The 25,512-nt window shown below is 38.3% G+C and overlaps 1 protein-coding gene across 2 annotated transcripts in view; it reads left to right on the top strand.

The window, feature by feature from the left end:
* The window catches only part of ULK4 (unc-51 like kinase 4), a 541,908-nt gene that overhangs the window by 22,775 nt on the left and 493,621 nt on the right, over window positions 1-25,512 (top strand). The window contains exons 5-12 of one of the 2 annotated variants that reach the window (XM_076006616.1): window positions 1,661-1,823; window positions 8,354-8,455; window positions 9,122-9,205; window positions 12,056-12,131; window positions 14,697-14,789; window positions 17,543-17,658; window positions 17,821-17,890; window positions 19,100-19,199. In XM_076006616.1, the coding sequence (XP_075862731.1) occupies window positions 1,661-1,823; window positions 8,354-8,455; window positions 9,122-9,205; window positions 12,056-12,131; window positions 14,697-14,789; window positions 17,543-17,658; window positions 17,821-17,890; window positions 19,100-19,199 (804 nt within the window). Of the gene's footprint in view, window positions 1-1,660; window positions 1,824-8,353; window positions 8,456-9,121; window positions 9,206-12,055; window positions 12,132-14,696; window positions 14,790-17,539; window positions 17,659-17,820; window positions 17,891-19,099; window positions 19,200-25,512 lie in introns of both variants that reach the window. The other variant, XM_020284578.2, reaches the window with a different exon arrangement.

Here is a 25,512-nt window from a genome sequence, read left to right as displayed (position 1 = left end):
AAGGCACACCCTTTCACGATGTATTGTCAGTGTCTGCTGTTGTACAACAACAGAATTGAGTAGTCAGGACAAAGACTAGCTGGCTCTTTAAAAGAAGGTTGCTGACCCCTGCCAGTGGTTCTCACAGTGTGTTCTCTGGACCGCCAGCATCAGCAGGACCTGGATTTGCCAGAAATGCAGGCTCTTGGGCCCCACCCCAGACCTCTTGAATCATAAACTCTGGAGGTAGTGACTGGTAGTCTGTGCTTTCACAAGTCCTCCAGGGCATTCTGATGCTCAAATAAATTTAAAAGCCACTGTTGTAGATCAAGAGACATCCTTAGTAAGTATTTGTAACTAGAAGTTAAGAGTTAACTTCAGATTGCCTTATAAAAAAATCATAAAGCCACCTGACCCATTGCAACCACCCAGAAATACTTTTAATGACTATAGAGGAAACTGTAGAAATAATAGAACATTGGTTCCTGGCGTGGTTTCAACAACCAGTAGATAACTTCTAATCACAAGTTATATTAGCAGACTTGAGCACTTATCACATGCTAGTGACTTGTTAATGGCCTTTGCACGTACAACTTCATTTAATCCTTACAAAGAGTGTGGGGTATTATTATTCCCATTTTGTAGGTGAAGAGACTGAGGATTAGAAGGGTTGAATAAATTTTTCAGTCAGACAGCAAGTAAGTAGTGGACCTAGGGCTAAAATCCAGATCTCTGACTTCAAAACCCTGGTTCTAATCTCACATTATACTTCTCTTGAATAAACAACACCTCACATAGGTGGGTTTTCAAATCCTAAAGCTGTCATTGAAGGTTGGAGAGCATAGATTTTCTATGTACATTGTTCTTTGTTTCCCAAAGTACTGAGGTTTCCTTTCATGGTTATATGATGTGTTTACTATATATGTCTAAGAATGGACAATTTAATTTTTTATTATTAAAATGTTGGGTTTAGGCTGGGTGTGGTGGCTCACACCTGTAATCCTAGCACTCTGGGAGGCTGAAGGCAGGTGGATTGCTCAAGGTCAGGAGTTCAAAACCAGCCTGAGCAAGAATGAGACCCTGTCTCTACTAAAAAAAAAAAAAAAAAAAAAGACAGAAATTAATTGGCCAACTAAAAATATATTTAGAAAAAATTAGCCGGGCATGGTGGTACATGCCTGTAGTCCCAGCTACTTGGTAGTCTGAGGCAGAAGGATTGCTTGAGCCCAGGAGTTTGAGGTTGCTGTGTGCTAGGCTGACACCACAGCACTCTAGCCTGGGCAACAGAGTGAGACTCTGTCTCAAAAAAAAAAAAAATGGGTTTATTTTTCTTTATCTTCTTTTTTTAAAAAAAATTATAAGCACGTATTTTTCCGAGTTGTGATGGAGCAAGAAAGCCAATGCTCAAAAGTTCTTTTTCTTATTGTTGTTTATTATTTTTGAGATAGGGTCTTGCTCTGTTGCCCAAGCTGGAGAGTGCAGTGGTGCAGTCATAGCTCACTGCAACCTCGAACTCCTGTGCTTAAGCGATCCTCCCTCCTCAGCCTCCTGCGTAGCTGGGACTATCAGCACATGCCACTATGCCTGGCTTCAAAAGTGCTTTAGTGCAATTATAAGAGTTACTATTGGATGTGCAAATCAAGTTGAATTTGTTTCTGAAAACGTTTTTTAATCTTCATAGATACTCTTGGAAGGGCCTGGCACATTGAAGTTTAGCAATTTTTGCTTGGCAAAAGTGGAAGGCGAAAGTTTGGAAGAGTTCTTTGCTTTGGTGGCGGCAGAAGAAGGAGGAGGTGATAGTGGAGAAAATGTGCTGAAGAAAAGCATGAAGAGTAGAGTCAAAGGTATGTGGACCTGGAGAGCTTAAAGATCATAACTCAAGTTGGGGCCACCTAAGGTCCTGTGCTTTGGAGATGATGTTGATCTTTTCTTTTGCTAGTCAAATAAAGTGTTGAAAATAGTAATGACCAGAAGAAGTCTGGACATAGGAATGCCTTTGTGGCCTAAAGTTTTCCATATGCATCTAATACTGTGTCAGCCCTCGGGAACCTCTAACAAAGCTGTACCGTATCCATTTTGTGTTGCAGACCACTCACTAGCACACAAGGAGGGATTTTCAGCACTTGGAGTAATGCCTGGCACACACTAGTGGCTCAATAGATGTTTGTTCTCACCACATCCAGGCCAGCATTTATTGTTGTTTGACTTTTTAATAAAGACTGTTCTGACAGGGGTAAGGTAGTATCTCATTGTGGTTTTACTTTGCATTTCTAAAGGTGCATTTTTAGCATGCGGTTTTGACAGTAAGATGGGGCCAGGGTGTTAAAATTGCTGTACTTGAAGGAAGAGTCTGAAGTGATACTTTTTTATACCTTTTGGGGGAAGTGGTAGATCTTTTCTCCTCAAGTTCTGTGCCCTGGTACTTGAGACTTTGGGCCATTGAAGCTCTGTGATACTCACCAAGCTGTCAGTTAAGTTGGGTGGCAGTTGAAGGAAAGGGTGCTATGAGAGAGAGTGACATCCTTGGGCTTACTAGTCAGGTGGCCCAGGGATGAAGGAGGAGGATGGGGAGCAGCAGGTTTAATTGTAGGCCCCACAGATAGGACCAAAGGGAATTTAACTTCCAGGGCCAGCCTTGTGTATGGAATGAGTTCATGCCCAGGAAGGCGTTTAGTGTCTCCAAAATGCATTCCATAGAATGACCAGCATTCTATGAAAATGACTGTTGTGGACTATGTTGCTGTAGAATATTAACTTCTGAATTATTGTTTATGACTTTATTATAGGAAACAAGGAAGGTGGTATATTTTGGGAGTGCAAAGTAAGGGAAAGAGGGCTGTGTTGTGGAGAAGTAAGTCAGAAGTTCTAGCAGTGATGCTCGGTTACTTCTGGGCTTAATAGAAGAACAGTCCCCATGATGGGGCAGGTTAGCCTCTTTGGCCAAGGGTGGAGGACGCCCTTGTGACCAGCAGGTCAGAATCAGTTCTGACCTTGGGATCATCCATGTTATAGGCAACTCACCTTCACATCCCTGTGGTATAAAGATAAAAGTAAAACCACTCCAGCAGTTTCTCTGTTGCCTTCCAGAATTTGCAGTCTAAGTGTGGCGATGGAACAAGGCTCATGAAATAAATCATTTTGCCTTTTGACATATGTAAGTGACTGGGTGTTGCGGTGGAGTTGATGATTGTATAGCCATAAAAAAATCTGTTAACACTGATGATGTTAGGAAAAAAAATTTGATCAGGTTGCATGAAGGTAATATTGCAAAAAACTTCGAATAAGGACCTCTGGATTCTGATTCTGCCTTTGCCACATAGCTTTTAGGAGTTTTAATTTCCTCTGTAAAGCTAGGGGGTTGGATGGGATGGTAAAGTGATGGGGATTATGTAGAATGGGGCTTGCTTCTGGCTCGGTATTATTGACTGATTAAGGGAAGCTAGAAGTCTGAGTTGATTTATGAAATGAGTTTCAAATTTAGAATCCCCTACCTGCAGGTTAGAGTTCAAGTTCTCAGATCTGGTCGCCGAGTGCCTCTCTGTTCTTACGGTGGCTATGAGAATGCGCCTTGCTGTCCTTCAACTGCAGGGAGCGTAAGTGACCACAGCCTCCAGCTGTTTGAAGAAGCAATCCATAACTGCTTTTGCTCTGAGTCCACGCTTCCCATGACTGTACCCAGCTAGTGACCAGCAGGGTGGGGCTGCTCTGACGGTCGGCGTAGGTTCAGGGATTCTCCGTGACCTCGGGGAAACTTTCTTAGATGGCATGGCATCCGAGGATAATTCCACTTAGCTTCCTTCCCTCTCTTTTCACTTGGGGTCTAGTGTGCCTTGTGGTCTGACCAGCTCTTCCCATTGTTTCTCACGGGCGTTTCCTGTAATAGAATGTTTGCATGGTTAACCTTGTCTTGCTGTCTGCTTCTCGGAGGACCCAGACTAACTGATCTCTTCCCCCACCCCCACCGTCTTTGCCTGGTGTTCTAGCAGCAGTGTGTTTACGGTTTCCCTTCACACAGCTCTCACACCTGTGCACTTCTTTTTTTTGGCTCCCCTTCTGCTCTTCGTCCCTGGCTCCAGCTTTCTCGAGGAAGACTTCTTCATGTCTTTGTCTCTCTGGGTGGCGGGATTTTACTGGACTGAATAGTTAGGTGTTAGTTTTTTCTTCTATTATTTTCATAATAAAATCTATCATTGAACTTACCATGTAATACAGTTTTTTGTGTTTGCTTTCCCCATTGGATTGTGAATGTAGGGACTTTATATTCCTTTGTTAGTGCATTTATTTGTTAATTTTTGGCAAAAATTTAGGCATCATTTAGGTACTGGGAATATAGATGTGCACAAACAGGCAAAAATCCCTCCCCTCGTTGAACTTCACATTTCTCATGGGGGAAGACAGACAGACATTCCCATTCAACAAATATTAATGAAGAACTTATTAAGTACTGGGCAGGGTGCCTGGGCATCCTGTGGGCCTTATTTGTCTTTGTTTCCCCAGCATCTAGTGCAGGCAGATAGCGCCTCTGTGATGCTTGAACAAGTGCATCTGTGTATGACATGTGACAGCATGGCAAAATGTTCCAGAGGAGAACTTTGCAGCCATGCGTTAGGACACACCAGGCTGCTGATCTGGCCATAATGGGCTGTGGAGTTAAAACTTGCCAGAAGGTTTACATCAGTGTTTTGTTTCTAAATGGTTGGTGATTACTTATTTCATGGACAAACATTCTCATTGGGAGGTGGGAAGTTGTTAGAATAATAGAAGGAGTGTGCACCAGGGAGAGACAGGGCCCTGGGTTTTGGTAGGTGTTCTGCAACTGCCCTGCTGTGTGATTTGCTGGACATTAAGTACCCCTCTAAGCTTTAGATTCCCTCATCAGTGAAGGGAACTTTCTGGCTCTAAAATATGGAATTTCTGTGTAATACTAGACTTTGGATAAAGTGTGTGTGATACTCATGAGTGCTGGTCACTAAATATCTCCTATTCTCCTTCTGGATACACAGTAGGATTGCATCTGCCACTGGCCAAAGCCAACAAAGTGTGAGCAGAAGTGATATGAGTCACTTTGAGATAGAAATTTTAAGCACCAATATGCAATTTGCTGTGTTCTTTCTCTCTGCTTGGGTCGGCGAGGAAGCTGGAGTGGAGATAGAGCTTCTGTGAACCTGGCTCTTTGAGTGACAATCAGGCTCAGAGCCCCTTAGCTGGCTCGTGGTGGACATGTAGTCTGAGTAATAAACAACCTTTGTTAAGCAAGTGGATTTTGGGGTTGTTTTTGCTGATTAACTTAACCTATTTGAATTAAATAGTAAAACAGAAGGTTCTTTCCATTTGACTATAGGCATACCTCACTTTTTTACACTTTGCTTTGTTGTGCTTCACAGATAATGCCTTTTTTTTTTTAAACATATTGAAAGTTTTGTGGCAACCCCGTGTCAAGTGAGTCTATTGCCTCCATTTTTTCAGTGGCACATGCTCACTTCATATCTCTGTGACGCATTTTACATATTACAATACACATATTACAATATTTCAAACTTTTTCATTATTATTGTATCTGTTAGGGTGATCTGTGATTAGTGACCTTTAATGTTACTATTGTAATTGTTTTCAGGCACCAGGAAGTGTGCTCCATATAAGACAGTGAACTGAATTGATGAATGTGTGTGTTCTGACTGCCCCGCTGACCATCTGTTTTCCCATCCCTCTCCTTCTTGGGCCTCCCTATTCCCTGAGACACAACAGTATTGAAATCGGCCCAGTTAACCCTACAGTGGCCTCTAAGTGTTCAAGTGAAAGTAAGAGTTGAATGTCTCTCACTTTAAATCAAAAGATTGAAAAGACTAAGCTTAGTGAGGAAGGCATGTCAAAAGCTGAGACAGGCTGAAAGCTAGGCCTCTTGCACCAGTTAACCAGGTTGTAAATGCAAAGGAAAAGTTCTTGAAGGCAATTAAAAGTGCCACTCCAGCGAACACATGCATGATAAGAAAGTGAAACAGCCTTATTGCTGATACAGGGAGAGTTTTAGGGGTCTGGATAAAAGATCAAGTCAGGTTCATGCCTGTAATCCTAGCACTCTGGGAGGCTGAGGCTGGCGGGATTGCTCAAGGTCAGGAGTTCAGAACCAGCCTGAGTAAGAGCGAGACCCCGTCTCTACTAAAAATGGAAAGAAATTAATTGGCCAATTAAAAATATATAGACAAAATTAGCCAGGCATGGTGGTGCATGCCTATAGTCTCAGCTACTTGGGAGGCTGAGGCAGAAGAATTGCTTGAGCCCAGGAGTTGGAGGTCGCTGTGAGCTAGACTGACACCACGGCACTCTAACCTGGGCAACAGAGTGAAACTCTGTCTCAAAAAAAAAAAAAAAAAGGAGATCAAACCAGCCACAACATCAACATTCCCTTAAGCCAAAGCCTAACACAGAGGAAGGCCCTAACTCCCTTCAATTCTATGAAGGCTGAGAGAGAAGGAAGCTGCAGAAGAAAAGCTGGAAGTTAGCAGACATTAGTTCATGAAATTTAAGGGAAGAAATGATCTCCATAACATCAAAGTGCAAGTGAAGCAGCAGGTGCTAATGTAGAAGCTGCAGCAAGTTATCCTGAAGATCTAGCTGTGACCATTGGTGAAGGTGGCTACACTGAATAACACATTTTCAATGTAGATGAAAGAGCCTTCTAGTGGGAGAAGATGCCATCTAGGACTTTCATGGCTACAGAGAAGTCAGTGCCTCGCTTCAAAATTTCAAAAGACAGGCTGACTTACTCTTAGGGGCTAATGTAGCTGGTGAGTTTAAGTTGAAGCCAGTCCTCATTTGCCGTTCTGAAAATCCTAGGGCCCTTCAGAATTATGCTAAATCTGCTCAGCCTGTGCTCTGTAAGCAGAACAACAAAGCCTAATGACAGGACATCTGTTTATAGTATGGTTTAGTGAATATTTAAAGCCTTTGGTTGAGACCTAGTGCTCAGGAAAAAGGATTCCTTTCATAATGTTATTACTCATTGACAATTCACCTAGTCATCCAAGAGCTCTGATGGAGACATACAAGGAGAAGAATGTTTTTTTAATGCCCAACATAACATCAGTTCTACAGCCCATAGATCAAGGAGTGATTTTGACTTCCAAGTCTTATTTAGTAAGTCCAAGTCTTATTTAAGAAGTGCGTTTAGTAAGGCTTTAGTTGGCATTGATAGTGCTTTCCCCAATGGCTCTGGGCAGAAAAACAAAAACAATTAAAAACCTGCTGGAAAGGATTCCTCATTCTAGTATGCCATTAGGAACATTCATGGTTCATGGGAGGAAATAAAAATATCAACATTAACAAGAGTTTGGAGGAAGTTGATTTCAACCCTCATGACTTTGAGGGGTTCAGTACTAAATTGGGGGAAGTAACTACAGATGTTGTGGAAATAGCAAGAGAACTAGAATTAGAAGTGGAGCCTGAAGATGTCACTGAATTACGGCAGTCTCATGATCAGAATTGAACAGATGAGGAGTTGCTTGTTAGGGATGAGCAAAGAAAGTAGTTTCTTTAGGTGGAAAGTACAAGTATTCCTGGTGAAGATGCCGTGAACGTTGTTGACATGACAGCAAAGGATTTGGATGTCGCATAAGGTTAGTTGATGAAGCAGTGACAGAGTTTGAGAGGATTGTCCTATTTTGAAAGAAATTCTGCTATGGGTAAAATGCTGTCAAACATCCTAGCGTGCTATAGAGAAATCTTGTATGAAAGGAAGAATCAATCTGTGTGGCAACTTTTATTGTCTTATTTTAAGAAATTGCCGTAGCTACCCAGCCTTTAACAGTCACCACCTGATCAGTAGTAGCCATCAACATCAAGGCAAATCCCCCCACCAGCAAAAAACATTGGCTGGCTCAAGGCTCAGGTGATCATCAACTTTTTTTTTGTAATAAAGTATTTTTTATTTAAGGCATATACTTTTTAAAGACGTAATGCTATTGTACACTTAACAGAGTACATTATAGTGTAAACACAACTTTTATATATACAGGGAAACTAAAATATCTGTGTGCATTGCTTTGCGATATTTGCTTTGTTGGGATGGTGTGGAACCAAACCTGCAACATCTCTGAAATATGACTGTATTTAAGTAGTCAGTTTAATGAAAGAATATACCTGAACGTGCCACACTTCTCACTCAGGCGTTTTCAAAAGTGTTTTTATGTCTATGTATCTTATGCAAAATGTAACTTAAAATTAGAAAACATTTAAAAATGTGAAATACCCATGACACTTGATTCATGTATATATTTTCTTCCCGGCATTTTGCTCCTCACCAAACCTTTCCCCGGTAGGTTTGTGTTCGGAACAATACAAATACCTAACAGAGTTGTTCTTTATACTTTGTTTCCAGGATCTCAGATATATTCAGCACCAGAGATTGTGAGGGGTACTGACTTCTCCATCGCCAGTGACCTCTGGTCTTTGGGCTGTCTGCTTTATGAAATGTTTTCAGGTAATTACTTTCTGGTTCAGTATAAAATCAAAACTAATCTAAAACAAACAAAAAACAACGAGGTTAATTCTGCAGTTTTCAAATATTTTACATATAAGGTGTCAGAATATGGCTTTATTAAATTTTTATTATTTTAAGAGAGGGGGTCTTGCTACGTTTACCCAGGCTGGCCTCAAACTCCTGGGCTCAAGCAGTCCTCCCATCTCAGGTTCCCAAGTAGCTGCAACTATAGGTGTGCACCAGTATGCACAGCTACATTTTTTTATATACTGATTTTGGCTGAATTGCTTGGTGTCTAGGCATATGCAGGTTCCTACGAACTTTTTGACATATAGGTAATTTTTCATAATAATCATCCGGAATGTTGAAATGTGCCTATTTGAAACTCTGATTATTAGAAATTCTTGTAAAGGTGCCTTGTGATGTAAATTATTCAGATGTGGTGAGTGGGTCCTGCCACCCTTGGATCATAGTCGTCTATAGTGAGTTTGAGTATTTGTTAGGATGATAAATTTAGAATTAGAGAAATATACCAGGCATTCAGTAGTTATTGCTACATATTTTTTCTGTAAATTGTGTAATCCTGAGATACGTAAAATGGAGATTCGTTTAGAATTATTGGTGATAGCAAAATGTTTAATTTTGTAAATTGTCATGTGATTTCAGGAAAACCTCCATTCTTCTCAGATAGTGTTTCAGAATTAATTGAGAAGATTTTATATGAAGATCCTTTGCCACCTGTTCCAAAAGGTAAGATTTCTTATGATAAATTGAGTTAACTTATATTTTATACTTATTAAAGATATACCTTTATCCCAAGTCTAATTTATTATTCATAACCCCCCAAAGGTATATTTTATAAATGGTCCCAAATTGATACTTGTAGAAATGTTTGCATTTCTTTTGCCATAATTTTTGCATTTCCTTTGCCATAATTTTTATATACTGAAATGGAAAACAAGTAATTTCCCTCATTCAAAAATACAAATTATTTTGTGTACCTATATCACAAGAAGTCTGGCTTAAAGCTTTAAAAAACCCAAATCTTTATGTAATACTGCTTTTTATACGTATCATTTACTTGATTTGTACTCATAATCCCATGTTGTTATTTCTATATAGTGTTCGAATAGGAATAAATCAGATATTTCTGAGTCTCATTTTTTTTTTTTTTTTTTGACACAGAGTCTTGCTTTGTTGCCCAGGCTAGAGTGCAGTGGAGTCAGCCTAGCTCACAGCAGCCTCAGACTCCTGGGCGCAAGTAATCCTCCTGCCTCAGCCTCCCGAGTGGCTGGGACTACAGGCATGTGCACCACACCTAGCTAATTTTTTAATATTTTTAGTAGAGATGGTGTCTCACTCTTGCTCAGGCTGGTCTCAAACTTCTGATATCAAGCGATCATCCCTCTTTGGCTTCCCATAGTGCTAGGATTACAGGCTAGAGCCACTGTGCTCTGCCCATTTCTGAGTCTTTATCTTGATGAATCAGAATGCTACCCTTATAAGTTTTAAAAGTGTTTTAGGCCGGCACAGTGGCTCACATCTGTAATCCTAGTACTCTGGGAGGCTGAAGTGGGCAGATCGCTCAAGGTCAGAATTTCGAGGCCAGCCTGAGCAAGAGCGAGACCCCGTCTCTACTAAAAGCAATAGAAGTTAATTGGCCAACTAAAAATATATATTAAGAAATTAGCTAGGCACAGTGGCGCATGCCTGTAGTCCCAGCTACTTGGGAGGTGGAGGCAGGAGGATTGCTTGAGCTCAGGAATCTGAAGTTGCTGTGAGCTAGGCTGACACAACAGCACTCTAGCCCAGGCAACAGAGTGAGACTCTGTCTCAAAAAAAAAATCTTTTAAACTAGATATAGCTGTAGTATTTTAAAAGTGTTGAAACTTTAATCAGATAAACTGTGGTTAATATAGCAATCTACCATTAGCAATAATTTTAAGGAAAGAAATGAGAAACATCAGTAGTGGGAACTCTAAGGTAAAAAAAAAAAAAAAAAAAAAAAAAAAAAAAAAAAGAAATGAGAAACAAAAGAAGACACAAATATAGTAAAACATTTTGCTGTACACCATTAAAGAAGTTATAATCTTTTATTTTTTAATGCATAATGGATATTTTGGGATACATGTGATAATTGAATACATTCATATAATTAAAGATCAAATCAGTGTGCTTATGATATTTGTCACCTTACATATTGTTTATGCTAGAAACATTCTCTTCTAGCTATTTTGAAATGTACAGTAGTTTATTGTAAGCTATAGTCACCATATTGATCTATCCAGCATTAGGTCTTTATTCTAAGAAGTTAATCTTTGGCTATATAAATGAAAATAGGATTCTACAAAAATTCCGAGTGTTTAGAAAAAATTTTCAGAAGTAATGAATGGAGGAATAGGAATACAGGATATTTTCAATATTTCAGGAATCATCGTAGGTGAAAACTCTTGATATTTTAAAATTAGTTTATATTTTTTTCTTTCATTGGTTTTGTCTTAGTTTTTATAGAAATCAGTCATTCTATTTTTTGAAATGATATCTTCTGATTTTTTTTTTTTAAATACAGTATCAAGGCCAAGCGAGGTGGCTCACACCTGTAATCCTAGCACTCTGGGAGGCCAAGGCAGGCAGATCATTTAAGCTCAGGAGTTCGAAACCAACCTGAGCAAGAGCTCAGGTTGGTTTGCAATTTTAAAAGGTGGAGATGCAATTTTAAAAGATAAAACATGAGATTGGTGGACTTGGACAGTGAATAATGTTGCATAATGTTGCAAAGTATATTAGTAATATTTCCCTGTTAGAAATCTTCAAAATAAAAGAGATCGCAAGTATTCTTATAATATTGTATTAGAATGCAAAGTTGGGCTGGGCGTGGTGGCTCATGCCTGTTATCCTAGCACTCTTGGAGGCCAAGGCAGGTGGATTTCTCAAGGTCAGGAGTTCCAAACCAGCCTGAGCCAGACCCCATCTCTACTAAAAATAGAAAGAAATTAATTGACCAACCAAAAATATATATACAAAAAATTAGCTGGTCATGGTGGCGCATGCCTGTAGTCCCAGCTACTTGGGAGGCTGAGGCAGTAGAATTGCTTGAGCCCAGGAGTTTGAGGTTGCTGTGAGCTAGGCTGATGCCACGGCACTCACTCTAGCCTGGGCAACAAAGTAAGACTCTGTCTCCAAAAAAAAAAAAAAAAACAACAAAGTTGGTCAAGTTAGGAATGCTTTAGAGTAAAAAGCATAAATAATAGTTGAAGACAAGAGTAAGAGTTTGTCAGGCTGGTGCTCCTTATTGGTGTTATTCAATAGAAAGAAAGTTTAGTGGTTAATTTAGACTAAGTTTTTGAGATTCAGTTTTTTGGTGTGGTTTAGGAAAAAAGTGTTTTGTCTTTGTGCTGGGCATCCTCCCCACCCTGCTGCCTCTCGCAGTCCTTAACCAGAAGCTGTAATTTTTGTTAATGGATTCAGTGTTCTCTTAAAAACAGTTTATGTGGTTAAAATACTATTACTTTAAATATTGATGTAGCATGTAAAAATAAAATTGATGTATTCTGTATTTGTTTACTTACCATTTTTTTGTTTTGGGAAATTTGTTTATAGATTCATCTCTTCCTAAAGCTTCATCAGATTTTCTTAATTTGCTTGATGGGTTACTTCAAAGAGATCCTCAGAAAAGGTAGGGATCATATTTTAATGTGAATAATAGTGGAATCTTTTTTTTTTCCCCCCTTCCATGTACTTCTAAGATAGTGCTTTTCTTGATATACAGATAGCTGTTCAAATTAATTTTTTTTTTTTAAAGTCAGTCTGACTTTGGATTAAGAGTTTTTTCCTCTCCGTTTGCAGGTATTTCTAATCATAAGGAACTTTTGAAGTCAGTTTCTCTTTTTAAATAGTTGCCTAGTAGGTTGACATGTTTTCTTATAACTCTGGAATCCAAGAAGTGCTTTTCTTTCCATTGTATATTTCAGGCTAAAACTGCTTTAGACGATTGAACTAGAGATGATACTGTCAAGATGGTTGACGTACCTATTGTTAACTGAGTGACATTTAATGTTTTTATGGTAATCCTGTCCTAATGGGGCTATCAGATGACGGGATAATAGGAGCATTGTGAATTTTCTGTGTTGTGCTGATGGCACTAAGTTAGAAATTGAGGCTGTGGCACAGGATTGGGGAGGCCTGGAGGTGGTGGGGCACAGGGAAGGAGGTCTCATTGGCCTAGGGAGGTAAGAGCAAGTAGTTTCTAGTTCTGGTTCTGTCACTAGATAACTGAGGCAGGTGGAGGAGGAGGTTCAAGAGGTAAAAAATAAAGAGGTAAAATAAAGAGGTGAAAAAAAATTTAGTGTAGCCGGGCGCGGTGGCTCACGCCTGTAATCCTAGCACTTTGGGAGGCTGAGGCGGGCGGATTGCTCAAGGTCAGGAGTTCGAAACCAGCCTGAGCGAGACCCCGTCTCTACCAAAAATAGAAATAAATTAATTGACCAACTAAAAATATATATACAAAAAATTAGCCGGGCATGGTGGCGCATGCCTGTAGTCCCAGCTACTCGGGAGGCTGAGGCAGTAGGATCGCTGAGCCCCGGAGATTGAGGTTGCTGTGAGCCAGGCTGACGCCACGGCACTCACTCTAGCCTGGGCAACAAAGTGAGACTCTGTCTCAAAAAAAAAAAAAAAAAAAAAAAAAAATTTAGTGTAGCATATAAAATACTCTATTCTCTAATTTTATGAAATATGTGAAAAAAACTATAGAAGGAAATGCTGATTCTTGTGTAAGCTGTAGGATAAACCTCTTTTCAGAATTAATGTTATTTTGGTAGATAATCTTTAGATATCTTTTGATAGGCCATATATATGCCTAATTTATTTAGGATGGTTTATCCACATATGCCAACATTTATAACCTTATAGTATATAATTTTTTGCTTAAATGGGACCATTCCATAGCCTACTTTTTTTCCTCTTGTGGTATGGTACAGATATTTTCCTATATTAGTATGTATGTATGTAATATATATCTTAGTTATTTTAAATGGTTGTAGAATGTACATGCATTATCTATAATAACAAATTTTAGAATGCTTCTTGATTTCAAAATTTCTATACCTTATCACGGAGAATATCCTTTTGTGGGTTTTTGTTTTTAATTGTTCACTTGGGTAGTGCTCTCCTTTGTGTCAATTTCTAAAAGTGGGATTGCCTGCCTAAGGCTTAGAGCATTAAAAAGTTTGATACATTTGCTGCAAGTTCTGGGAACTTGTGCTTGTTTACACTCCCTGCAACAATAAGTTAGAAAGTTCCTTCCCTCCCACTCTCACCTACATGGGCTTTGTTGATCTTTTAAATTTTGCCAATCTGTTGGGTGAAAGATAAATTTCACTTTATTGGCTATTTTAATTTCTCTTTTAGTGAACTATAAGAGCTCTTTGTGTAAAAAAATGTTGTATGTGGTTGCAAGTTCTTTTTATTATTTGTGCTTACTTTTGATCAACGTAATTTTTATTTAATATAGAAATTTTGAATAATAAAATTAAATATAAATTATTTTCTTTTTTTAAAATTTAAATCAGGCCTGATTTTCCCAATCTGATGAGTATGCCTAGAGGTGTACTCTATTAGTAGTAAAACTTAATGCTTTGAAAGTGAATCTGGATTTTAGATACAGCCTAGTCATTGTAATGTGAGTGAACTAGCTAGAAAACAATATTTTGACTCCTAAACAGAGGTGTGAATGTATATAGCTATGAAGCTTATATTTTTATTTCTGAATGCAGTTCTAAAAGCGAAGTCCCAGAGCTGAAATATGTCAAACAGTGAGGGTACCTAAAACGATCTTGCCTCTCTTGAGACACAAAGGATGACAGAATTATAGATTGATAATATCTGATGTATTTACTTCAGAATTTCAGATTATTTATAGACTCCTTTCATAGACTGGTTGGAGAACCTAAAATATTCTCATCAGTCTCTATGCAGTATGAACCCTGAGACTACTAATAGTTGTCAAACTGTTTCATTCTGTACCATTTAAGGCTTCTGAATTATTTCTTCTGATGTTGCTAACACTTGATTGCATGCTAAAATGAAAGAGAAAAATACAAAACAATTTCAAAGGTACATTTGTATGGAGGTATTTACAAATTGTAAAATCTGGTGTTATATGTAATTGGGACATGTCTTGGGAGAATTCTCCGTGGTAAATCATGTTAAAATAGAGTTTTAACATTTATGTTTTATGGAGATTAACTTGGACAGGCCTACTGCAACATTCATTTTGGAAGAATGCTTTCACTAGAGAAGACAAGGAATCAAGCATGGAGGATTTCAGCTTCAGGTAGTATACACTTACCTTTGTGCATGGGGCATGCTAATGCCCATTACTGTTTTACTTCTGCAGCGTCAGTGATCTGAATTTCTATGTTTTTATAGAAGAAAATCCAGCATTTGTTTAATTAAAGATTGCTTAAAAGAGTTTAATCATGGTAACTTTGTGTTCTTGATTTTGCTCGTTTTTTGATCAATTGTTTATTCTTCAGTCATTGATTTACTATGGTAGTCATTAGCTCTATTCACTAAATATATCTGGCTTTCCACCTCCTAAGTAAACGGTAGGATCTCATGTCCCCCTTTTAAGCTAGGCGTGGTCATATGACTTGTTTTGGCAAATGAAATGTGAGCAGAAGTGATGTGTATTATTTCCACATAGAAACTTTAAGAGCCAGTGTGTGATTTGGCACATTTCTTCCTCCTGATGAGATATGATTGGCAAGAAAAATGTCAAAATGAAGTTGCTGCCACCCTGGGTCTTGAGTGACTACGATGAGCTTGGCTCTTCTGCCAGCTTTCAGTGGCTGTGTGCGTGAGTGAGGCATGAAGTTACGAGATTCTGAGCCACCAGGATTTGGCAATTCGATGTTCCCACTGCATGACCTGGCTCATCTCGCCCAATATACTTCATTTTTATTATGAAATATTCTTGGCCCAGGACACTTAGTGAGGCTATGATGTTTAGAAAAGAGCAAGGTGAGAAGTAGTTGAATAGAGGTAAAGACCTCATAGTTGACTGAATTTTTCCCTTCAAGTCATTCAGTGGTAAATAGTTTCTTTTTTTCTTTTTTGAGACAAGATCTCATTCTATTGACCGGGCTGGAGTGCAGTGGTGTCGTCATAGCTAACTGCAACCACAGACTCCTGGACTCAAGCAGTCCTCCTTTCTCAGACTCCCCAGTAGCTGGGACTACAGGCGTGTGCCCACCATACTTGGCTAATTTTTCTTTTTCTTTTCTTTTTCTTTTTCTTTTTCTTTTTCTTTTTTTGTAGAGATGGGTCTTGCTCTTGCTCTTCTCTGGCTGGTCTCGAACTCCTTAGCTCAAGCAACAGTCCTCCCACCTTGGCTCCCAGTTTTCTGCTTCTTAATTTTGATCTTGGCAAATTTAGTGTTCTGATTAGAGAAGTCTGAGTTCTATTTAAGATTCCTGCCAAACCTGAATTTCTGGGATCCAGTGAGCTTCAGCTAAGTTCTCCTTGTTGTTTTATACTCTGAGAGCTACAGAGAAGTTTGTTACAGCTTCCACTGGAAGGGGGAGCTCGTGATCTAACATCACATAAAGAAGCCAATGCAAAGGTGGTATTGGTGAACTGGGCTTTGGCCCAGGTCTGTTGGTGTTGGCAAGTGTAGGTTACAGAATACCTCTGACCCTCAGGCTGTTGTCTTTAAAATGAGAGAGAGAATTCTTGCTCTGCTTCTTTCCCCACAGGTTTGTTGGGGAAAATAGCTAATATAATTGAAAATACTTTGAAAAATATAAAAGATTAGATAAATAGTATTATCAATTCTTTGCTTTACTGTCCTTTTTTATTCTATAAGATGAATCTTTAAATCTTTGCAAGCGACTTGAGGGAATAAACTAATGTAACTTAAATTGTTAAAAGCTTTGTCTTTTAACTTTATATATTTAGAAATTTAGGAAAAAATCTCATCACCAAGAAAAATTTTTATGTTAACTGTGAATCTCTTACATAGATAGTCATGTCATCTGCAAATAGGGACAGTCTTATTTCTTCCCTTTTGATCAATATATGCCTTTTTTTTTTCTTTTTCTTGCCTTATTGCACTTGTGAGGACTTTTCCAGTGATATATTGAATCAGGAATGATGAAAGTGGACATCTTTGCCTGGTTCCCAATTTTAGAGTGAAAGCATTCAGTCTTTCCTCATTAACTATGAGGCTAGCTAGAGGTTTTTATAGCTGCCCTTTTTCAGTTTGAATGAACGTTCAATGTTGTCAAATGCTTTTCTCTGTCATTTGACGTAATCATATGGTCTTTCTTCTTTGGGCATTTACTGTGGTGACTTCCATTAATTGGCTTTCAAATATGGAGCCAGCCCTGCATTTCCCCCAAGAAACCCTATGTGGTCATGGTGTATTATAGTTTTTGTCTTGCTAGATGCCTTTTGATCCAAGTGGCAGGACAGAGAGGAAGAAAAAGAGAGAGAGGAAAAAAAGAGAGCAACATGGATTTGCCTCATGTTCTTGGAGTCATAGCTTTGGTCAGAGAGAAGGGTTCCCATCCCTTAGAGTTTCAAGCACTGGCCAGAATCTGCTGTTGTCCCCAACCGGCTGCTACAGGATTTTCTGCAGGCTGGGCGTGACAAAAGGGAGAAAGAAAAACGAGGGGGTTTTCCCTGTCTGCTGTGGCCCTGGGGGCCCCCTTTCCCATTCTTCAAAACAGAAATAGAGGGTTTCTCCTGGGGTCCTTTCTGTCCTTGTTGCCTTTGAGTCCAGGCAGGCCAGTACTAAATAAAGGGAAACTCATTGCTGGTCTTAGTGGTAGTTTGAACATTGATTTACTTCCCCGATCTGTCTGCTACCATTTATTTTTCAGGGATAAGGTTTATAGACTTCTTAGTACAATGCCTTCCATCTAGAAAGTGCTCGTTTTGGCTACTTAGAGAAAAATATTACTTTTCTAATTCTACAACTTTGCCAAATGTATTGTGTAATTTAATTATATTTTCCAATCTACTCAGAAAACTATAGAGCACTCCAAAGTTTGATTGTGTTGGCTTTCTCTTACTGCGTAGCAGTACCGTGAGGAAGTCTCTTGGGCCACAAGATTCCAGGGAGCTTTTGCAGAACCCCCAGAGTGGACAAGCAAAAGAGCAGAAGAGTGGTCAGGAACTAAGTCAGTCTTTCAGACGAGGTAAGCTTTCCTTTCAGGCTGCTTAGAATGCTGTTTCAGAGAGTTCCTAATTTCAGTATTATCTTTCTCTTTTTTGGCTTTCTCTTTAAATCTGTCTGTATTTTGCCTTGCTCATGATATTTTCATTCCTTTATGGACAATATGTTACTTTTCCTGCCACAGAAAATCGAACTGACTTGCGGCCTAAGAATACTCTTGGGGGTCAATTGAACGAATCCATGTTTCTTCTCAGGTATGTAAAAGGAAAAAGCAATAAGAGATCAATGAGAGATAAAAGTTCCATCTTCTTAAAGCATCTGCTGTCCTGGTGGCAAACCATGTTACACAGAGATAAAGAACAGAGATATTAATGGCAAATTCCAGTTTCACTCTGCAACTTTTTTAAAGTTACAGTTATTAAGTGCTGGCCAGTGGAATCTAGATTTTGCTATGTATAGTACTTTTAAAATTTTTAACCAAGCCAACTTATTTTTCCTATTTATAAGGGTTAAAGCCTCTTCATTTTGTTCTTTAACTTAAAGTAGAATTGAATTTAAAATTTCACAAGTCCAGTTTCTTTATTTGGATAAGGACTTATAGAAAAGAAAAGGTCGTGTTTTTCTTTTAAATACTTTTTAATATGTGAAGCTTAAACAATGTTTGTAATCATGAAAGAATTAAGTCAGAGTGGTATCTTAAAGTGATTAGGACTAATGTATTTAAACATTTAATTATGTATAAATATTAAATGTATTTTAATAAACTTCTCATAGAGAAATTGTTTTATTTCTTGATAAAGGGGTTATAATGAACTAAAATTGCTTGATCTGTTTGACCCATATTTAAAAGTATAAAGTATGTTTTAATTTCTCTCTCAAAAAAAAGAAAAAGGAAAAAGAAAAAGAAAAAATACTGTATATAGCATGGAAGCTCTAAATGAAATAATAAATTAGCCAGGAAATAAACGAAATTAACAGCAATTAGAAAAATTATAATGTCATATGAACACAAATTAGAGTTTAGACTTTTTTTGTTTGTTTGTTTTTGAGATAGAGTTACCAACTCTGTTGTCCAGGCTAGAGTGCATGGCCTCAGCCTAGCCTACAGCAACCTGAAACTCCTGGGATCAAGCAATCCTCCTGCCTCAGCCTCCTGAGTAGCTGGGACTACAGGTGTGCACCATCATGCCTGGCTAATTTTTTCTATTTTCAGTAGAGATGGGGTCTTGCTCTTGCTCAGGCAGGTCTTGAACTCCTGAGCTCAAGCAGTCCTCCTGCCTGGGCCTCCCAGAGTGCTAGGATTACAGGCAGAAGCCACCACACTTGGCTAAATTTAGACTTTTTTATAAGATCATATAGAATCATATTTTTACCATTTTTCATGAGATGTGTTTCTTTTGAGAAAATAGTAATCAGAGGATAAAGTTTCTGAAATCTGGATGTTATCTGGTATGTGTTTTCAGTTCTCGTCCTACTCCAAGAACTAGCACTGTAGTGGCCTTAGGTCCTGGTGAGGATATGACTCAGAAATCACCACAGAAGGCTGCTTCTCCTTTGACTAAGGTGAGCAGAAAGGGGAATTTTTGTTTTCCATACAAAATATAGAAGCTCACAAGAATCATTATGTGATTTTTTTGATATGTGAATTATGTTCATAATTACTAAATTTATAATAAATTTGCCGATGATGATTGGTTTTTCTACTGAGGGAGATCCCATTTAGCTGCTTCATAGTTGTTTTTTGTTTTTTTTTTTTTTTGAGACAGAGTCTCACTTTGTTGTCCAGGCTAGAGTGAGTGCCGTGGCGTCAGCCTAGGTCACAGCAACCTCAAACTCCTGGGCTCGAGTGATCCTTCTGCCTCAGCCTCCCGAGTAGCTGGGACTACAGGCATGTGCCACCATGCCCGGCTAATTTTTTATATATATATATCAGTTGGCCAATTAATTTCTATTTATAGCAGAGACGGGGTCTCGCTCTTGCTCAGGCTGGTTTTGAACTCCTGACCTTGAGCAATCCGCCCGCCTCGGCCTCCCAAGAGCTAGGATTACAGGCGTGAGCCACAGCGCCCGGCCCATAGTTGTTTTCTTGGTAACAGGTTTATAGAGATGTAATTGACATTCCATATAACTCGCCCATTCAAAGTGTACAGTTCAGGGGCTTTTAGCATATTCAGAGTTTTGCAGCCATCACCGCAATCAGTTCTGTAATTATTTCTTCATCCCACGATGAAACTGTACCCATTGGCAGTCCCCCCCCCCACCCCCCAGTTCTTCCCTATGCTTATCCTAGGCAATCACTAATACACTTTTTTTTTTTTTTTTTTTTTTGAGACAGAGTCTTACTCTGTTGCCCAGGCTAGAGTGCTGTGGCGTCAGCCTAGCTTACAGCAACCACAAACTCCTGGGCTCAAGCAATCCTCCTGCCTCAGCATCCTGAGTAGCTGGGACTACAGGCATGCACCACCATGCCCGGCTAATTTTTTCTGTATATTTTTAGTTGGCCAATCAATTGCTTTCTATTTTTAGTAGAGACGGAGTCTCGCTCTTGCTCAGGCTGGGTCTCGAACTCCTGACCTTGAGCAATCTGCCCGCCTCAGCCTCTCAGAGTGCTAGGATTACATGCGTGAGCCACAGTGCTCAGCCACTAATATACTTTTTGTCTTTATAAATTTACCTATTCTGGACATTTCATATAAATATAGTCATATAATATGTGGTCTTTTGTTATTGATTTTTTCCACTTAACATGATATTTTCAAGTTTCATCCAAGTTGTAGCATGTTGTAGATTCCTTTTTATTGCCAAATAATATTATGTATACATCTTCTTATCTATTCATCACTTCCATCAATATTTGGATTGATTCTACCTTTTGGCTATGGTGAAAATACTGCTGTGAACATTTGTGTACATGTTTTTTGGGGATGTATGTTTTCATTTATCTTGTGCATATACTCACAAGTGGAATTACTGTGGTATGTGCTAATTCCTTGTTTAACTTTTTCTTTTCTTTTCTTTTTTTTTTTTCTGAGGCACAGTCTCACTGTGTTGCCCTGGCTAGAGTGCCATGGCATCAGCCTAGCTCACAGCAATCTCAAACTCCTGGGCTGAAGTGATCTTTCTGCCTCAGCCTCCCATGTAGCTGCGACTACAGGCATGCACCACCATGCCTGGCTAATTTTTTCTATATTTTTTTAGTTGACCAATTAATTTCTTTCTATTTTTAGTAGAGACGAGGTCTCGAGACAAGGTCTCGCTCTTGCTCAGGCTGGTTTCGAACTCCTGACCTTGAGCGACCCTCCCACCTTGGCCTCCCAGAGTGCATTGTTTTACTTTTTGAGGAACTGCCAAACTGTTTTCCAAAGCAGCTGCAATATTTTACATTCTCACCAGCAGCGTATGAGAGTTCCAATTTTTACGTATCTGTACTAACATTTATTATTTTTTGTCATTTTAAAAAGAATTGTAAAATACACATAAAATTTACCATTTTGACCATTTCTAGGTTCAGTGGCATTAAGTATATTCACACTCTTGTGCAACCATCACCACCATTTATCTCCAGAACTTCTTAATCTCAGATTGGAACTCTACCTGTAAATAACTCCCCATTTTCTATTCCCCTCAGCCTCTGGCAACCACCATTCTACTTTCTGCATGGGTGGATGTGATACCTAGAATAGCTAGGTATCTTGTATAAGTGGAGTCATACAGTATTTGTTCTGTTATGTATGGCTTATTTCACTTAGCATAATGTCTTTAAGGTTTGTGCATGTTGCATCTACCAGAATGTCATTCCTTTACAAAACTGAATAATACTCCCTTTTGTGTATATACTGCATTTTGTCTTTCCATCTGTTGATGGACATTTGGGTTGCTTCCACCTTTTGGCTATTGTGAATAATGCTACATTGTCTGTCTTTTTGATTATAACCATACTGTTTCAAACCCTAGTGTGTATGAAATTCTATGTCTTTGTGGTTTTGATTTGCATTTACCTGATAGATATTAAATATCTTTTCATGTACATATTTCAGATTCTTTACCTATTTTTAGTTGGGTTATTTATCTTTCAATTGTTTAGTTGTAGAAACTTTTTCCCCCATATTTTAGATTTATGATTTGTAAAAATTTTCTCCCATTATCTGGGTTGACCTTTGAAGCACAAAGATTTAAATTTTCATATAGTCTAAGTTATCACTTTTGTGTGTGCATTTTGTTGGTGCTTGTGCTTTTGGTGTCATATCTAAGAAACCATTGGCTGCTCCAAGGTCATGAAGGTTTCTACCCATGTTTTCATCTAAGAGTTTTATAGTTATACATTTAGGTCTTTTATCCACTTGAGTTAATTTTTACATCTGGCATGAGGGTACAGGGTCCAGCTTCATTGTTTTGCATGTAGATATCCAGTTGCCTCAGCATCATTTGTTGAAAAGATCTTTCTTTCCCCATTGAATTGTCTTGGCAGCCTTGTTGAAAATCAGTTGACTGTAAATGTGAGGGTTTATTCCATTTCTGGACTTTATTCCATTATTCTGTTCGTCTGTCCCTAAGCTGGTAGCATACTATTTTGATTATTGTAGCTTTTCAGTTTTAATATCAGGAAGTATGACTCCTCCAACTTTTTTTTTTTTTCGGGGTTGGTTTGGCCATTGTGGGTCCCTTGCGTTTCCATATGACTTTTAGGATTGGTTTGTAAGCTTCTGCAGAGAAGTCAGCTGGGGTTTTAATAGCAATTGCGTTGAATCTGTAGATCAATTTAGGAAGTATTGCCATCTTAACAATATTACGCTTTTGTCTCTGAACACTGGATGTCTTTCTACTTATGTAGGTCTTGAATTTCTTTCAATCATAGTTGTTTTGAATGCAGAAATACTTTGAATTAAATAAGTTTTTCTAAGTGATTTTTTTATTCTACTTAGTTTTTATTATAATTTTTTTTGTAATGTGAAATGTATTTGGACCATGTAAAACTTAATTGCTTTTAAGTTTAATGTAAGTATTACAATAAAATTTACCTGCTACTTTTTTTGGTTATATGTGAAATAGAAAATCAGTATAAAAATAAAAGCATTCTGAAAAATGATAGATGTTGAAGCTGTTCTGGCAGGTGGTTATTGTGGATGAGTGATCATTTTATTGAGAAAATTTAATCAATAATTAAATACATGAGATAGTTAATGTTTTATAATCTTTAAATGATTTTATTCAGTGACAAAAATCTATAGTTGTAGAAAACTTGGAAATTGTAAAAGAGGACAAAGAAAATAGGAAAATATAAGATAATCATGCAGAATGAACACTGATTACATTTTGATATTTCAAAATCTGGTTTTATAAATGTTCATTTTCAAATAAGGGAACATAATTTTATAACTTAATTTTTTCATTTAATGATTATGATCTCATTGCAATTATTGATCACTTAGTTTATTCCTGAGCATTTTATTTTTTGATATAAATGGAATATTGTTATAAGTTGTCATTTGTGCATATGTTTGATTTACATATAAGAAATTATTTTTACATAGAAATTTTCTAATTGGCCTATCTTCCTAATTCTTATATTACTTCTAATTTTTTAGTTGATGAATTTTGGTTTTCTGGGTGCTTAGTTATATCATCTACATATAAAGATAATTTGGTTACCTCTTTCAAAAAATACTGATGTCTTATTTTACTCTGTGGACTAATATAATTTACTAGCAGTTCCTACACAGTCTTAAATCAGCAGGAATATCCAGCCTTTTGCTCTGTTATTCATTCATTCATTCATTCATTCATTCATTCATTCATTCATTCATTCATTCATTCATTTATTTATTTTGAGACAGAGTCTCACTTTGTTGCCCAGGCTAGAGTGAGTGTTGTGGCATTAGCCTAGCTCACAGCAACCTCAAACTCCTGGGCTCCAGCAATCCTGCTGCCTCAGCCTCCCAAGTAGCTGGGACTACAGGCATGTGCCACCATGCCCGGCTAATGTTTTTCTATATATATTAATTGGCCAATTCACTTTTTTCTATTTTATAGTGGAGATGGGGTCTCGCTCTTGCTCAGGCTGGTTTTGAACTCCTGACCTCGAGCAATCCGCCCGCCTCGGCCTCCCAGAGTGCTAGGATTACAGGCGTGAGCCACCGCGCCCGGCCTGCTCTGTTATTTTTTAAGTGGGGGTTGTCCTGCTATGATGCCCAGGCTGGAGTTCAGTAGCTGTTCTCAGGTGTGATCATCATAGTGTACGACAGCCTCAAGCTCCTGCTCTTAGCAGTTCTCCTGCATCAGCCTTCCGAGTAGCTGGGACTACAGGTGCATGCCACCACACCTGGCTTCTGCTCTGTTACTGACTTCTCTCCTTTTTTTATTTTTTTGTGGCAGAGTCTCACTCTGTTGCCCAGGCTAGAGTGCCCTGGCGTCAGCCTCGCTCACAGCAACCTCCAACTCTTGGGCTCAAGCAGTCCTCCTGCCTCAGCGTCCTGGGTAGCTGGGACTATAGGCACTTGCTAATTTTTTCTGTATATTTTTAGTTGGCCAATTAATTTCTATTTTTAGTAGAGATGGGGTCTCTCTCTTGCTCAGGCTGGCCTGAACTCTTGACCTTGAGCGATCCTCCCGCCTCGGCCTCCCAGAGTGCTGGGGACTTCTCTCCTTTTATTCTGCCCCCTCCCTCACCCAGGACACCATCCTCTTCATCCAGACCATCTCAGTAACCTATTGATGTGTCTCCCCAGTTCTCCATTGCTCGCTTCCAATCCATTCTCTGCTGAAGCCAGTGTGACGTGACGTGTGTGTGTGTGTGTGTATAAAATTTTTAAAAATAACTTTATTAATTACAATTGTCATCTTCTTGGGCAGTGCCAGGTATTGTTTTAAATGCTCTAAGGTTACTCTTCACAATCCTGAAAAGTTGTTGGGTTTAATCTTCATTATAGATGAAGAAAATAAGGCTTTTTTGTTTAATGTTCTTAAGTTCACACAGTTAACATATGGCAGTGTAAGTCTACCCATCATTTGTCTTGAAAGTCCATGTTCTTAACCTTAGGAAAAAATTTTCTTCCTTTTTTTTTTTTTTTTTTTTTTTTTTAATGCGAAGTTCTTCCTTACTTTCTGTTTTTTTTTTTTTTTTTTTAAGTGTCTTTTTTCTGAGTTACAAGGATGCCCTTGGTTTCCAGGAACTTTATTAGCCAACTCTTTATCTACACACTTCTGCCCACTCAGTTTCGGATTATTTTGTTTTCTTACTCTTTATTTCCCTAATTTGCTTTTTTGTTTTATTCAGCTTGCTAGTCATTGTTTTGAATGGATTCTTAATGCATGAATCCTTTCTTTTTTTCCTGGATATGAAATACTAAGGGAGAGCCCTAGGAATAAAACTTTTGTTTAAATAGAACAAAAAGAAATATTTCAAAGGAATAACTAATGGTGAACTCTGGTTACTAATTTTGTTGTGTATCAACTCTAACTAGGTTTAACAAATATAAAGGGGTTTAACACTTAAGGTAGTAGGTCAGTGCTTCAGTCTGAATTTTTTTTTATGTTACAACTTTAACTTCTTATCTAATATTCTGAAAGCAGAAATAAATTGATTAGTGTTCTATAAATTAAAGATAAAAGCCATGCTGGTAATCGAAAAACCCATTTGCCTCGTCACTGTTTAGAACGTCAAACTATAAAGATCTGTTTTGTAGTCCTAACCAGCCTTAGTGGTAAACATAAGGGATTCAGTTACTTCCTTTGAGTTTTGTTTTTTTCATCTGTAAAATGGGAATAATGATACATACAGTTTACGATTTTTGTGCAGATCACATGAGTCTGTGAAAATGTTTTGAATAGTAATCGAAGTACATTGATAACCGGTGACCTTCTATGACGGTGTCTTCCT

This window comes from Microcebus murinus, chromosome 1, assembly GCF_040939455.1.
Source record: "Microcebus murinus isolate Inina chromosome 1, M.murinus_Inina_mat1.0, whole genome shotgun sequence".
Lineage (NCBI taxonomy): Eukaryota > Metazoa > Chordata > Mammalia > Primates > Cheirogaleidae > Microcebus > Microcebus murinus.
Note: the sequence above shows the minus strand (reverse complement) of the source record. Positions and strands in the feature narration are given on the sequence as shown.